Source organism: Lepidochelys kempii, chromosome 3 (genome assembly GCF_965140265.1).
Source record: "Lepidochelys kempii isolate rLepKem1 chromosome 3, rLepKem1.hap2, whole genome shotgun sequence".
Taxonomy (NCBI): domain Eukaryota; kingdom Metazoa; phylum Chordata; order Testudines; family Cheloniidae; genus Lepidochelys; species Lepidochelys kempii.
In genome coordinates, this window is record NC_133258.1 from 114037913 (window position 1) to 114055133 (window position 17221).

Sequence of the window (17221 nt, forward strand, 5' to 3'; positions counted from 1 at the left end):
CCATATTTCTAGACATGAAAATAAATCTTTGCTAGAGTGTATGTCAATGTAACATTCAGTTTAGCAGTCCACATGGATGAGTTGTGTGTTTATGGATAAAAATATAGGAGTTCTATCCTGTACAAACTGGTGGTGAGTGCATTTTCTTCCTTTTAGGATTAAAAACAAATCCTCTTTATAGCTTTGAAATGATTGCATTTTCCAAGCCTCTAGTCATGGAATCACTATTAAATCCAGGTGTCTTACCAATATAACTCACTTAAAAAAAATCCTAAAAACCACTGATTTAAAAAGAAAATGAATATGGAAGAACATCATTGACTTTATTGAGTAACTAACTGAGACAATTCAACTATCATGGGTCAAATGTGTACGTCTGTAGCTATAAAAACTGTACTCTGTCCAATGTAAGCAATATAGTGTAGCATTCAGTCTTCAGTAATTTTCTTGGTTTGAGTGAACAGATAAGTATTGTTATCTTTCGTAATAGAATGACTGCTCACAGAAGAGCTACTGAGGGGATTACTGTAATAATAATGTGAAACTGATAGGAAGGGACTAATCTCTTGCACAATTAAAGATAGCTCCATTTACTGATCTAGAAAAGAACAGGAGTGTTTAAGGCCTCCTTCTAATTTATTTCACAGGACTACCTTGATTGTATCACTGACCAATCCAAGCTCTCTCTGGGGACAGAAGAACGATCAGCTCTGTTTGGAAACATACAAGATATCTACCATTTCAACAGGTAAGTTAATATTTGACAAAGTGAAAACAAGGGAGGATACTGTATTAACGGGGGAAAAAAACAAATAAATACTTTTCCTTGGATTGGTACAGCCAATGAATGTAAAATAAGAAATTGATATTTCTTTGATCTCAACAAGATTTGTTTCATGTTTCTGATTAGGTCATCTATGCCCATCCTGATAATTTTAGCTGCTGATTGTATAAGTAAAAATTTCCCTTCATTTTTTGGTGTATTTTCCTTTCTGCCTTTGGAGGGGAGGAAATCTTCTCTAGTCTCGACAGGTGTTGTCAGGTTGTGTAGGTCTTGCAACATCTGCAGGCATAGAACCACAATCTTGCCAGTTCTGACAGACCGTTTAGAAGGAAATGCTGCAAACTGAAACTTGCTTCTGAATTTCCTGTCCCATATGCAGTTTCTTCCCACAAAGGAAAGAAATTTGGCCCTATAAAGATAACATTTTGCAACGTACTAAAGTTTATTTCAAATGGCAAAACAATACATAAAAATAAATTTATATTTTTAAAATATCAATGTTTAAGAATTAGTTCTTTCTTTATTGCTTAGAACTATCTGCAAAGTCCCCCACCCCGAGCTAATTATGGTGTATATAACAAAAAAGTTTTAAAAACCTCTATCTCATGCTCCGGGTATTATTCACGAACATTTGAAAACACTATTGAATCTAGCAGTATAATTTTGCCTACGTACTCAAGGTCAACCGCCCAAAACAAAACGAACAAACTTTATTGATCATATTGGTGTCCTACACTCCCTCAACTCCCTTGCCTATTGCTTATTTCTCCAGAAAGCCCAAAATAGTTGTTTTTCCTCATGCCCTGCAGGTCATCAGATTCAGACTCTCTCAAACCAAAATGTGGGAATGAATTCTAAAGTTGAGAGTCCATCACAAAGAATATCCGTGTCAACAGACCCCATCCCTATGGATTGCCAGACTAAAATGGTTCTGCTGATTATAACTGGAGCAGTATCAGATGGAGAGAGAGGTGGATTCTCACGAAGGTCCATTAGGGCTTTATTGGAAAAAAAACAATGCCTAGAACTCCTCCCAGAAACCCAAAGCAGATAATGCAGATCATGGAAAACTGGTGCAGTGTGCTCACAGTGAGGTACCCTGCACATTAAGTGGGCTGCTGCATCTTGCGCAATCTTCAGTTTCTGAATGGATTTAAGGTGTAACTTTATGGAAAGCATATGGAAGTAGCCTAAACATAAGATGATGGAGCCATAAAATCTCATGGTATTGAGATTATAACTTCTGGGCTAGACATAGGGAAAAATAATCTTGACCATTGCTGTCACCTAATCCTCCAACAGCAAGAACCCCAACTTCCCAATATGAGTAAGAAACAGCAGACAAATACTGTCAATTTAAGAGACCAATATAATCCTCACACTATGTTCAGGTTCCGTCCTGCAATCTACTAACATCAAATTTGACTTATTTGGCGTGACCTCCAGACAGTTAGTGCTTGACTTTCTCACCAGGTTGAGAATTCAGTCATCACCCTGTACTCTGTGTGGGGCAAGGTGTACACTACAAACTTCTGCTGACATAGCTACGTAGGTCAGGGGTAGCATGAGGTGTGATTTGTGACCAACAGAACTGTGCTGGCAATAGCCCCTATTGTAGATGCAGTTTTTCTGGCAAAACTGTAAATACTGTTTAGTATATGTGCTGCTTAGTAGTATGTCGACTGTAGCAGGGGAATAGCAAAATTGCAAACAAAGATCTTAAGAAGTTAATAAAAAAACAAACTTTTCAAATCACTTTTGAGGAGAAATAGTTGTGCTACAATTTTAGAGAATCATCATGTGCTTTATACTTAGTTTTACTAGAACTTTGGAAGAAGTTTATCTTTAATGTCTTCCAAGGCCCCCAATTTAAAGGACTATGTGGACTGTAGCTTTGAAGATTGACCATTTTCATTATAGATCCCAATATAGATTCAGGGATTTAATTCTCCTCTATAAAAATGTACTCGTGTCTGAAACTTGGCATGTAGCAGCTGGGTCTTAAATGCGCTCTAGAGTCTGCTTGCTAACTTTATTTATTTTTACATTTGAAAAAAGTTGCATTTGGCAGTTATGAGTTAGCAGTTTCAAGTGCGTGCGTGTGGTTTTATAGCTTCAAAGTGAGTTTGTTTTTCCAAACTTGTCTTTGGCCATTCATCTGGAATGTGGATTTTGATGCCTATGGGTATTCAGAGAAATAAAGATCGGTCACTTAATTTTAAAACGTGGTTATTGTACACACATGGTAGGATTTATCTATGGTGATTTCATAAGGGTTTGTAATACTGGGATTTTGTGGTCTTTACTAAGACACGGTAGACTGTGATCTAGTTCAAGTTGCTTCTTGTAGCTGAACCACTGTTGAGTTTTAGACTGCACCAATTATCAAAGTTGCTATTGTGATGCTAGTTCCAGTGCTTGCGTCATGGCCCTCTCTACTTTGAAAGCTCCCCTTGCCATTTCTCAGAAGAGAGCACCTGAATATATTCCTTCTGTCTTGCTTCATATCATGGAGGAAGACCCCACTCTCTTTTTCCAATGTGGCTTATGTTGTTTCACTCCTTACATAGGGAAGAAAAATTCTCTCCTAACCAGTTTCTGCTGTCTTGCTTCTCTGCCCCTCCTTCCCAGAGAAGTCCTTACAAATACTTTTCAGTGTAAAAGATAATCTAAGACAAACTCCCCACCCAATCAGGTACTGTATTTAAAACTTGAAATGAAGTTCTGCATTGAAGTGCTGTTGAATACTGCAGCTAACCTTTCCTAAGCATAGTGGAAGGGGGCCAGCATGTGCTGAATCTGTGCTGGAATAAGGGAAAACTGCTGACCTGGATCCTGCATTATCGTGTATCTACCACTCTGCTGGCCTGGACTTGCCATTAACCTCCTATTCAATTATACAGATACTGCGGCAGGAGCAGTATCTCTAAATATATCATGTTAGATGATTCCTGCTCTGTTATCTTCATGCTGACATCATTTGGATTGTTTTCAAGAGAAGCATTTTTTAGAAATAACTCTGGGTGCTACATTTAGGGGGAAAAGTAACTTTATATTAAAACAGAAGAAACATAAGAAAAGTATGTGTCCGCTAAGTAATTTTGGCCAGAGGAACTTTATTGGGCTACATGTAGTTATGCTGGTGTTGTATTTCTCCCTTGATTTTTCTTTTTTACCGGTAGCCTGACGTTTTCATTATAAACCTGTAAAAACACTTAAAAAATGAAAAATCAGTTTTAAAGTACTAATTACTTGCCTGCACTTGCTGTTTTTTCTTTTTTGTTCACCAAATGGTGCACTTTGTCTGTTGAGAAGATGAAGAATTTTTCAATAATGCCACTGCAACTGGATTACCCCTCTCTTTTAGATATGCGCAGTACTCCATGGCCATTTAACTGTTCTGGGCTGGAGACTAAAAATGCTCCCCCACATACACTCATCATTCCCCTCTCTGTTCCACTCTGTCTCAGATCAGGAAGGGGGGGAAAGCCTTGTCTTCAGCTTGCTTCTTTCTTTCTGTAGTATGTTGATTACAGATGATGAACAAAACAAAAGCATGCCTAACTTCATGTACAATCAAAAGATATGCAGCATGCAAGGTATTTTCAAAGACACAAATGGGAGTTTAATCCCATTGACTTTCCAGTAGGAGTTGGGTGTCTTACTACACTTTGTCTTTGAAAATCTTCCCCTAAGCTAGGCCGCTCACAGTATTTTGCCTTGAAACCAACAGTCAGTCCAATTAATCAAAGACTCCTCAAGGGGTTATGGTGAAAAAACTGACCAGCTAAAAGGAAAATATTGTATTGAAAACCTATCTGTGAATTCTGTTCCTCCCTCCCTCTCAATCACTGGATTTTAGTACTTGTTGTTGTTACGATTGCCCATCCAGCCCATAGCAACGCTTGTTGTATTTCCCCGTTTGTCAACCAAACTGGACTATAACTAGTAGCGCACACCATTTTGATTCCTTTCAGTAATTTAGCTAGAACAATATTAGCTGCTTCCAAGTACTCATTCTGTACACTCATGAAGTCTGTGGCCAGTGAGCATCAGAGTGGCACAAATACTGAGGACTGTTGTTTTTCTGTTGTCTGTGAAAACCGTAACATACATGGCAAACAAGGCTAAAAGAGCTGCTGCCTTCTCATGCCATTGGACTCCCACAGGTCACTTCAGCAAATCAAGTGCCCAGCTGTAACTGTGATAGGTAGGACTTGGGAAGTATCCCTTTTTATAGTTTGTGAACCTTCTAGTTCCCTTTCTGGTGCAGTTTGCAAGATGGCATCTCTCTACTGCCACATGGAAACTTGAGTTGCTGATTGGCAACAAGGGAGGCAAGAGGATTATTACAGGGGACTCAGATATTCAGATTAGAACCCCTGGGCAGTACTCCTCTATTTTATGTTACTCCCCCACAAGCAGGCCCTTCTCACCAATACTGATGTTCTAGATGTTCATTTCCTAGAACCTACTGAAGCAGTGTAGAATCTTATAGGTAGTGACACTGGCACCTCTGAGAGAAATAATATAGCATTAGAGAATGCCAATATCCGTAGAACTGACAACATGAGTGTTAGAAACGAGGTGGGTGAGATAATATCTTTTACTGGATCAGCTTCTGTTGGTGGAAGGGAAAAGCTTTTGAGCTGCACAGAGCTCTTCCTCAGATCAGCTAACAATATGTAACAACTCATGAGTGTTTACATATTCTAATAGCTCAAGAGAGCTTCTGCTATTGGACAACAGGAATTTCCTGGGGCTGTTCAGGACAGTTGGCATGATTTCCAAAACTCAATCGCAAAAAAGGAATCAGTCTTTAAAATAATAACTTGGCATTACTACAGCACCTTTCATTTGTGATTTCACAGTGCTTTACAGACAAGTAGTATGAGCAAGTGGTAGCATTATCCCCATATGCAATATGGGGAAGCTGAGGCACAGAGGTTAAATTACTTGCCCAAAATTACATAGTGAGTTGGTGACAAAGCTGGGAAGAAAACCCAACTCTTTTGACTCATAGTCCGACTACGGGACACACTGATCTTTTTGAAAGTTTGAGGGGCAAAATACAAGTCTGAACTCCTAGTTCTGTTACTACTTTTCTTGTTATCGAGTGGGAATTGATGTCCACTGGAAGAAGAAATCTTCCAGGTGCAAGCTTAGAATTCTCAGCACGCAAAACTGCAGTGGAAGAAGCCAACTCTCACCTGGGACAAAAATGGCACCTAAGGAAGGATTTCCTTAAGGGCAGTTGGGTCCTATAAGTAATTTGTTTGACAGGAAATTAGGATTATTGTTCCTGATTTTGTCTAAGTGTGACTATCATTGCAGCTCAACAAAGTTGAAGACTGTAGAAAGCTCAGAGGTTTTCTTCCTCTGCTTGAATTTTCTTGCCTTCATTTTCTGTGTGTTTTACACTACAAAATCAGAATGATCAAACCATGTCTTGACTCGGCCCTCAAGAATGGAATCTTGGGCAACAGTGACCATACTCCCTCAGTGCCTTGCTCACACTATAAAAGAATTCATGCTTGAAGTGTCAGAAGTATTACTTCTAGGGGTTTTATTTTCTTCTGCGTTTTCTTCCAGACATCCAGTGGTCCAATTTTTATCTTTATATCTTTCTTTCAAGGAAAAAGCTTCTTTCCTCCAGTTATTAAAGGTAGATAAGGGTTTTTTTTACTCTGAAGTTATTACAGTTCTTTCTGTATATGCAATCCATTCCTGCTTCTCAACTGTGATTCTCCGAGTAGCTGAGATACCTCTCCTGATAGATTAGGAGAAGTTATTTCTAGCCTCCTAGAACATATGAAGTCAGGAAACAATTGTTACACAATAGGACATTTGCTTCACTGCATTTTACATTTCACTGTACATGAACATCACTATTGGTATTCAAATGTAACTGATGACCAGTTCCTTTGTGTGAATAGAATAGAAGCACTACAGCCAGCATATTTCAAGTTTGTGGGAAGGGGCTCTAGTCACAGAATTTGTTCATCTCTTCTTAGAAGACCACTATCCCGTGATCGTGTTGTGACTTGTGGTTTATAAATAATACATGCTGGACTGTCATTTCCAAGAGCCTATTTCCAAAACAAACTTATCGTAACCAGAGTTCCCATAATTAGGTAAGGGACAAGACCAGAGAATCCCATGAAGTCCACTAACAATTTTGTCTTGCCCGTCTATTTAAAGTGAAAGGCCCTCCAGTGCAATGGTGATGGGGTCTAGTAGAAAATCCTGAGGGAGAGAAATCTGAATTCATTTGGGTAGTAGTAGAAGTGCTGCTCTTTGACCATTTAATATAGTGTCAAAAATGAAACTCCCTGAATCAGGTGCATGTAATTCTAGACATACCTTTGTGTGTGACTATTTTATGCATGTGTTGAAATTGGCCACATGCAATTCTCCAGTCAGATGACTAATTGGCTGACATGTGAGTAGATACCCATTTGTGTGCACACAAATCAGTATTTTCATATGATTGTGTATGACTGTTTGCCTAATGAAGGGGAATAACATGAATAGCACAGAAGAAACTCAAATTACAGTTGTGTTTTTGCAGAAGGAAACAAGAAATGTGTAGCTATGAATGTTGATGTGGTTATAATTAATGCTTAAAAAGTGATGGCTGTTATGATGTGAGAGGAGACAAAGAAGACAAAGACAAAGAAGCAGCATATATATGTGTGTGTGTGTATGTGTGTATATATGTGTGTATGTATGTATATGTATAAAAATACTGTATATATGTTAAATTTTTCTTCCTTTTTATTTATTTGTTTTATTAGTGAACTTTTGCAAGATTTGAAAAACTGTGAAAATGACCCTGTGGCTATTGCAGAATGTTTTGTTTCCAAGGTAAGTGATGAAAGTCTTACTTCTGAAAAGAATCTTCATCAGAACACCTTGCCACTGTATGCAAAATTAAGATGAACCTATTAACTTCTGAATACCTAAACTTGATTTTTGGTGGTGATATCAACAAGATAATCCTTACAGAACAAAATAGGAGGGGAAGAATCACTTTTCTGTCCATTGGGTTCCATGGGCACCATTTTTGGATCACTGTTCATACTTTTTTCCCTTTTTTAAATGCTGGGTGATTGTATAATTTGCCACCAACTGGGTAATGGTCAGATGGGTAAGCAGGCTTGGAAGCTTTTTGGAATGTGAAGTCTTAGCAAGCAAAATCCCAGGAAGTCCTAACTTCATCCAGATAATTGCAGACAATTACAAGCAAAAACAGAACTAAACAAAAACACAAGTAAAGGACAAATGCAAAAGTACTCCACTTAGGAAGGAACAATCAGTTGCACACATACAAAATGGGAAATGACTGCCTAGGAAAGGATCTGGGGGACATAGACTTAAATGAGAGTCAAAAGTGTAACACTGTTGCCAAAAAAAAAGCAAACATCGTTCTGGGATGGATTAGCAAGAGCATTGTAAGACACGACATAAGAAGTAATTCTTTGGCTCTACTTCACGCTCATTAGGCCTCAGCTGGGATATTGTGTCAAGTTCTGGGCACCACATTTCAGGAAAGATGTGGACAAATTGGAGAAAGTCCAGAGAAGAGCAACAAAAATGATTAAAGGCCTAGAAAACATGACCTATGAGGGAAGATTAAACAAACCCAATTTTTTCAGTTTGGAGAAAAAAGAATGAGGGGGGACACAAGTTTTTACCAGGAGGAAAAATTGTTCTCGTTAACCTCTGGGGATAGGATAAGAGGCAATGGATTTAAATTACAGCAAGGGCAGTTTAGGTTGGACATTAGGAGAAACTTTTAACTGTCAGGATAGCTAAGCACTGGAATAAATTGCCTAGGAAGGTTGTGGAATCGCCATCATTTGAGATTTGTGAGGGTAGGTTGGACAGACACCTGTTAGGGATGGCCCAGATAATGCTTGATCCTGCCTTGAGTGCAGAGGACTGGACTAGAAGACCTATCAAGGTCCCTTCCAGTCCTACGATTCTATAGTTCTAAACCAAATTACCCCACCATTCGGTTTTTGTAGGGGTAGAATTCAGTATGGTAATCTCTGGTTATGTCTTAGTAGATTCCAGTAGTCAGTTCTGGGTCTCTAGTATCTTACAAGTCTATATCATGGAGATAAAACTGCCTCATTAAAGAATTGCATGTGCTGGATAGGTTCATTTGGGACTCTGGTGATCAAAATGTGCTACAAAGCAAGAACTTTGATCTGAAATAAACATGGAAAGGGACATTTATCGCATTAAACATCATAGGTTGGATCCTTAGGTGGTATAAATTGGCAAAGTGTCATTGTCTTCAGTAGAGCTATGCTGATTTACACAAGCTCTGGATCTGGCTCCATACATTTTTAAAAAAATTACTTCCCACTGTTTTCATATTTTGTTTACTTTTTGTATTTCATTAAGCTTTAGAAATGAAAGTAGACTATTCAGTTTAGCTGAGTTTTGGTTTTAGGAAGTCAGTTTCACTTTCAGGCTCTCAAACGCAATGTGATGCTACAGCATTTGAGGGCACAGGATGCAGGAGATTATTTGTTGTAAAAATCCTGTGTTTATTGGACTGATAATATTATATTCATGAAAATATGTATGGTGTTAGGGCTGACGTGTGTCTGCATTTAATAAGCTTCATTTTGCAAAATATAATTTTGGTCCAAATTGGACCATACTCAGTCCCTTTGAACTTGAACTCACCATATGACCCTGTGCCAAATAAAATTTGCCACAAAACAATTTTGCTTTCATTGCATAATCATAAATACAAAGGAAAATAGGCTCACAGTCACACAGTACTTGATCATTTGAATTTCACCTAGAAAACATTCAGCCTTTAAAAATAAGTGCAAATGCATGATTTGATACAACTGCTTTGAGAACTGTGAACTTGTTAGCACATTTTCAGCAAAGACTAGTAATTGTGGATTTGAATCTTTATCTTAGTAAACAAAATACAGGCTGCCCATGGTAAATAAATACAGACTAAAACAGCAGTTTAGGTTTGTTGGCCTCAACACACCTTGGATAGTAAACTAGCTGATAATGTAAAAATCACGAACTGACAAAAGAACCGTGCAAAGATATGACACTACATAAATATTTAATAATAACTTACAATATTTAAATAAAAACCTGTTCATACCGCCTTGTATTTTATTGCTAGAAGCTGTCAATGGTTTGGCAAGGGACAAAAGGTTATTTTCTATATATTTTTAGCTATCTCACAGTTTGCCAATGGGTCATTTGTTCACAGGTCATAAATAGAATTTAAAAAATCCTGAAGGATTGAGACTAACAATATTTTATTACACTGTGGGCCAGATCCTCACCTGGTATGAAGTGGTGTAGTTCCATTGAAGCTAGTGGCACAATGCCAGCTTACACCAACTGTGGTTCCTCCTTGTATATCTAGAAGGAGAAGTATGTTAACTTCAGTACATTAGTTTTCTGAAACATTTTGGCTTTTGCTAATAACTGTAATCAGTGGCTGATAAAAGGCTTCCATTGCAAGCTTAACTATGGCTTAATTACAGGTTTCAGAGTAACAGCCGTGTTAGTCTGTATTTGCAAAAAGAAAAGGAGTACTTGTGGCACCTTAGAGACTAACCAATTTATTTGAGCATGAGCTTTCGTGAGCTACAGCTCATGTCATCGGAGTGCGTTTATATATTTTCTTGCCAGCTCCCACTCTCTCATTTTCATTGTAAGGATGCCAATGTAATTAGAAGACTGACTTCAGTATTCCACACATTTAAGTGAGGAGTTGTCAGGGAGTGTTTAATTCTGGCACTCTGCACTTCTCACTCAGCACCCAGAAATTTAGAACGCTTCTGAAACACCACCAGCAACTTAATGGGGATGGGGAGACTTGCTTTTAATTTGCAAGATCATTAAAGTGCTTTTTATGTATATATATAAAACCACACAGCAGCAAGAGTTGAGAGAGGATTGGAGAGGTTGTCTTTTGCCTGATGTCAGGTGTAGGAGACATCCTGTTCCAAATAAAATTTGACAGTATTCGCCTTGTGTGTTACTCTTGGGTGGAGCTAAGTATAAGCAAAGTATAGTTGAGGTGTACAGGTTGTTCTGTTGCATCTGAAATCCTTGCTGAATTGACTGAGGTTTTTCTTACAGGTGGCACTGAGGTAGCCAAGGCTTGTTGATTAAGGAGGCTTCATAGTCCATGTAAGGAGCTTTTTTGGGTTGGTGAGGGAACACACACACTTCCTGGCAACTGTGGGCCCATACAAGGTGATTTCAGACTCCAAGCAGAGATGACTACTGTGACAAAGTTCCTCCTCTACCTTGGTGGGTCCTGCACTTATTGGCGGATAAGCTTGCCTCAGAGATTCATGGCAGCCCTCAGTATGGCCACGTCCATGGCTCAAATCTGCCGTTCACTCAGATAACGTCATCACTGGCCAGCATGGGGGAAAAGAGAAGAACCACCCCCACAGTCTCTGCCAATCCACCATGTAGGTCGGGGAACAGCCCAGAGACCCCCCCCTCTGGTGGAACCCACAGACCAGGTCAACTTCTCCTGTGTCTGACCAGGAGTTGGGAGGTTTTGGGGAACCCGGGCCCGCCCTCTACTCCAGGTTTCAGCCCAGGGCCCTGTGGATTGCAGCTGTCTAGTGCCTCCTGTAACTGCTACAACTTCCTGGGCTACTTCCCCATGGCCTCCTCCCAACACCACCTTTATCCTTACCACAGGATCTTTCTCCTGGTGTCTGATAACGCTTGTATTCCTCAGTCCTCCAGCAGCACGTCCTCTCACTCCCAGCTCCTCACGCACCTCTCCCAAACTGAAGTGAGGTCCTTTTTACACCCAGGTGCCCTGATTAGCCAGCCTGCCCCAATTGATTCTAGCAGCTTCTTCTTAATTGGCTCCAGGTGTCCTAATTAGCCTGCCTGCCTTATCTGGTTCCAGCAAGTTCCTGCTTGTTCTGGAACAGCCCCTGTCACCTTACCCAGGGAAAAGGGATCTCCTTAATCTGGGACTAATATGTCTGCCTTTCTTCACTCTTCTGTAGCCATCTGGCCAGACCCTGTCACATAGCCCTGCACTCTGCTCAACAACACGGGGTTGGGCAACTTGGGACGTCAGGCAGTGTACCCGTGGCAAACCATCTGCATTGCCATGGTGGCTTCCAGCCCGGTGTTGTATGGTGAATTGAAAAGGTTGTAGAGACAAGAACCATCTGGTCACCCTTGCGTTCTTCTCTTTATTTTGCTGCATCCACTGGAGGGTGCATAGTCAGTCACAAGGGTAAATTGTCGTCACAGATGGTAATAACATAGTGTTTCCATGGCCCATTTCACAGCTAGGCACTCTTTCAACCACGGCATACTTCTGCTCTCTCGGGAGGAGTCTCCTGCTGAGGTAGAGGATCTGGTGTTCTTCATCTCCGACCATCTGTGATAGGACAGCTCCCAATCCTACTTCAGATGCATCTGTCTGTAAAATGAATTTTGTTGAAATCTGGGGCTATAAGCACAGGGTTACTGCAGAGGGCTGTGTGTAGATCCACGCATGCTTTCTCTGCGGCATCTGTCCACTTCACTATGTCTGGACCATGGGCTTTTATCAGGTCTGTCAGGGGACTTGCGCTGGTGGCGAAATGGGGAATAAATCATCAGTAGTACCCCACCACACCCAGGAATGCCCGGACTTCCTTTTTCCAATTCGGACGGGGCCAATTTTGGATAGCCTCCAGTTTGTTTAGTTGGGGCTTACCATGCCCCTTCCTACAATGTAGCCAAGGCATTTAGCCTTGGCTAGCCCTATAGCACACTTGGCTGGATTAGCTGTAAGGCCAGCCTGTCTTAGGATGTCCAGGATTCCTTCCACCTTTCCCAGTCAGTGGTATGGATAATTATGTCATCCATGTATGCAGCTGCATAACTGGTATGGGGCCGCAGGAGCTTGTCCATAAGACGCTGGAAGGTGGCAGGTGCCCCATGCAGTCCAAAAGGAAGAACAGTATATTGAAACAGACCCTCTGGTGTAGAGACTGCCATCTTTTCTTTTGCATCTCGGGCAAGGGGAATCTGCCAGTATCCCTTTGTTAAATCAAGGGTGGTCAAAAATTGGGCATTGCCCAGGCAGTCAACTAACTCATCAATGCAGGATATGGGGTATGCATCAAATTTGAATATCTCGTTCAGCCGGCGAAAGTCATTACAAAACCTAGTGGTGCCATCGGGTTTGGGCACCAACACAATCGGGCTCGACCATTGACTGTGGGATTCTTCAGTGACTCCTAGTTCCAACACCCTTTTCACCTCTGCCTTGATCGCCTCCCTTTTTGCCACTGGGACCCGGTAGGGCCTTAAAGTTACCTTTGTCCCAGGGTCTGTGATAATGTGGTGATATGCTTCGGTGGTCCGGCCTGGTTTGGTTGAAAACACATCCTGGTACTGGCTGATCATCTCAGTTACCTGCTTCTTCCTGTTCGATGTCAGATCAGGGGATATCCTGATCTGCTCATGTAGGTTATTTCCTTGGATTGGGGCTTCTTGGGCCACCACACTGGCCTCTCGCTAGTGCCAAGGTTTCAAGAGATTAATGTGATAAATCTGTTCTTGTTTCCAGTACCCTGGCTGCCGCACCTTGTAGGTTACTTCCCCCACGGGTTCAGCCACCTCATGGGTCCCTGCCATTGGGCCAGAAGCTTGCTTTCTGCCATGGGTACCAACACCATCACCCGATCCCCTGGTTGGAACGGTCGGACTTTTGCCTGGCGATTGTAATGAGTTTGCTGAGCCTCCTGCGCCTTTTCCAAATGTTCCCGTACAATAGGGGTGACCTGGGCTATCCAGTCTCGCATCTGCAATACATGTTCAATTATATTTCTCCCCTCATTGGGTTCTTCTTCCCAGATCTCTTTGGTGATATCTAGTATGCCACAGGGATGATGCCCATATAATAACTCAAAGGGAGAAAACCCAGTTGAGGCCTGAGGTACCTCCCGGATGGCGAACGTAAGGTAAGGTAGTAGGGTGTCCCAATCCTTCCCGTCCCGACTTACCACCTTCCTTATCATAGCCTTGAAGTTTCGGTTAAACCTTTCTACCAGCCCATCGGTCTGTGGATGACAGACTGAAGTTCTCAGGGTATATATATGGAGCAGCGTACAGAGGTCCTTCATTAGCTTTGACATAAGTGGGGTTCCTTGGTCTGTTAATATCTCCTTTGGTAGCCCCACTTGGGTAAAGATCCCCACCAGCTCTTTGGCTATCATTTTAGAGGCTGCGTTCCACAGGAGTACGGCTTCTGGGTAGCGAGTAGCATAGTCCAAAACAACCAGTATATATTGGTGGCCCTGAGTCGTCTTCTCCAAGGGTCCCACTAGGTCCATGGCTATTCGCTCTATGATGGGAAGGGGTACTAAGGGTGCCCTCAAGTGGGGACGGAGACTGTGCAGCTGACACTGTGGGCAGGACGCACAGTACCTCTGCACTTGTTCATGTACTCCGGGCCAGAAGAATCATCGTAGGACTCGTGCCAGGGTCTTCTCTACCCCCAAATGCCCCCCAAAAAAGATGACTGTGGGCAAGATTTAATACAGTGTTCTGGTGTTTTTGAGGTACTAGACTCTGTTGTACCTTCTGCCCCTGTACTGGTGCAACCCGGTACAAGAGAGCCTTCTTCATTATGAAGTAGGGTCCTGGTCCCTGGGTTTTCCATTCCACGGGGACCCCATCTATTTTAGTCACCTCCTTCCTAATGTTGTCGTACCTTGGGTCTTCAGCTTGGTCCCATCCAAAATTTCCTCTCCTGGGGCTAATCTGCCCAACATCTAAGGGGCCAGTCTCTGTTGCCTCTGCTGGTTCAGAGGTGTTAGGGTGGGAGTCAGACTTGGGTGCTTCTTCCTCCTGGGCGGCCTCCTTTTCAGCTGCTCGGGTCTGCCTACCTACAAGAACGACCCTCTGGCTTTGGGTCAGTATTCGGATTCTCAAGGCCTTAGCTACCCTTCTTTCCCTTTTCATCTTTCTACCCTGTCTGGGAGTGGAGAACAAATCCGGGGATATTTCAGAGAAGACTGGGGGTTGACAATCTACTGTGGATGCCTCACTAATTTCAGGGTTCCCCTCTTTCTCCAATCCCCCTACTGGGAGTAAGTCTCCAAATCCTGGGAAGTCCCTCCCTATGAGCACTGGGTATGGGAGTTTAGGGACGACACCTGCTGCTACCTCAGTAGTGTTCCCTTGGATCTCGATTTTTACTGGGATGATGGGGTAGTAACTAACTGTCCCATGGACACATGTTATCCCTGTACGTTTAGCCTGCAGCAGCTGACTACAATTCACAGAGCTTCTCAGAGATAAGTGTGATAGCACTTCCCGAATCAATCAGTGCCGTGGTCTCTACCCCATTTAGTTTCACTGGTCTGGGGTACATATGTGGGGTTAGTGAGACTCCACAAGGTGGATCAGGGAGCATGGGTCTACCCAGTTCCCCATGTTGCACTGCATAGGCTCCTCGGCATTGGGACACTGTGCAGCTATGTGTCCCCACTCCCCGCAGGCGTAATATCTGTATGGGGCCCTAGGCATTTCCCAGTCTCTTGGTTTGGGCAGTCTAACGTCACAATCCTCTTCCCCCTCCGTGCTCTGACTCTTTGTGGCCTCTGGTGGGCCTTCAGCCCCTCTCTTTTTCCACCTGGGCCCTCCTGGTGGCCCAGTCTTTCGAGCTCTAGGGCTTGGTGCTGCTAGTTTAATCCGGGGTGCCTCTTCCTTAACTGGTCGGGTCAGCTCCCTCACCGTCCTTCACCTCTCTACCAGTGCGACAACCTTGTCGTAAGTGGAGGGTTCGTTCTGGCTTACCCAGGCGCGAAGGTCTGGCGGTAATCCCCTCATGTATCGATTGGTGACCAGAACCTCTAGCATTTCTTCCAGACTCCGGGACTCAGTTCACAACCACTTTTGTGCAAGATGGATGAGGTCATATAATTGGGACCGTGGGGTTTTGTTTTCCTGATACCTCCACTCGTGATACCGGTGGGCCTGCACTGCAGTCATTACCCCAGATCTGGCCAGGATCTCTGCTTTCAGCTGGGGGTAGTCTGCCGCAGCCTCTTCAAACAGATCATAGTAGGCCTTCTGGGCCTCCCCACACAGGAATGGGGTGAGGATGCCAGACCACTGATCTCGAGGCCAAACCTCCCGTAGGGCTGTCCTCTCAAAGGCTAGGAGGTATGCCTCTATGTCATCCTCCCGTGTCATTTCCTGCAGGCAATTGCTGGCCCGTCTGATCCACGTCCCATCATGGCCACGGTTCATCTCTGTAAGGGCCTTCACTTGGTTTACCAGTTCCCGCTACATAGTACAGTCTTGAGTGGCCTGGTCCATCAACAAGCGATTGGTCTCATGCTACAGCCGTACTGCCTCCTGTTGGGCAGCTGCCTGGACACGGGTAACCTCCTCCTGGGCAGCTGTGGCTTGTATCCGTGCCTGCACTACGTCTTCCATTGTGGATTAAAAAAAAAAACAAAACAACCCTCTCCTTTTTTTTTTTTTTTAAACACCCTCCTTCGTCCACTGCGCTGTGCACACCAAATCCCACCCCTGACACCAGTTGTGACAAAGTTCCTCCTCTACCTTGGTGGGTCCTGCCCTTATTGCAGATTTGCTTGCCTCAGAGATTCACAGCCATAGATAACCTCATCACTGGCCAGCATGGGGAAAAAGAGAAGAACAACCCCCACAGTCTCTGCCGATCCACCATGTAGGCCGGGGAACAGCCCAGAGACCTCCCCTCTGGTGGAACCCACAGACCAGGTCAACTCCTCCTGTGTCTGATCAGGAGTTGGGAGGTTTGGGGGGAACCCGGGCCCACCCTCTACTCCAGGTTCCAGCCCAGGGCCCTGTGGATTGCAGCTGTCTAGAGTGCCTCCTGTAACTGCTACAGCTCCCTGGACTACTTCCCCATGGCCTCCTCCCAACACCACCTTTCTCCCGGTGTCTGATAACACTTGTACTCCTTAGTCCTCCGGTAGCACATCCTCTCACTCCCAGCTCCTCACACACCTCTCCCTAACTGAAGTGAGGTCCTTTTTAAACACAGGTGCCCTGATTAGCCAGCCTGCACTAATTGATTCTAGTAGCTTCTTCTTAATTGGCTCCAGGTGTCCTAATTAGCCTGCCTGCCTTAACTGGTTCCAGCAAGTTCCTGCTTGTTCTGGAACAGTCCCTGTCACTGCGGCTCCCGCTTCTTCTATGCCCTGGAGAAAACGAAGGGGGCCAAGAAACATGTCACCTGCCTTCTAGCGGAAGACGGCACCCCCCTCACGGATCCGGAGGGGATGTGTGGGAGGGCCCGTGACTTCTACACAAGCCTTTTCTCCCCAGATCCGACCGATCCTGGTGCTTGCGGGATGCTCTGGGAGGAACTCCCCACAGTCAGCATGGGCGACCGAGACCGACTAG

The 17221-nt window shown here is 43.3% G+C and overlaps 1 protein-coding gene across 10 annotated transcripts in view; it reads left to right on the forward strand.

Moving 5' to 3' along the window:
• The window catches only part of PLEKHG1 (pleckstrin homology and RhoGEF domain containing G1), a 215355-nt gene that overhangs the window by 157396 nt on the left and 40738 nt on the right, over nt 1–17221 (forward strand). For all 10 annotated transcript variants that reach the window (XM_073337635.1, XM_073337636.1, XM_073337634.1 and 7 more), the window contains 2 exons: nt 648–748; nt 7582–7651. In XM_073337635.1, coding sequence (XP_073193736.1) covers nt 648–748; nt 7582–7651 — 171 coding nt within the window. The remainder of the gene's footprint in view (nt 1–647; nt 749–7581; nt 7652–17221) is intronic.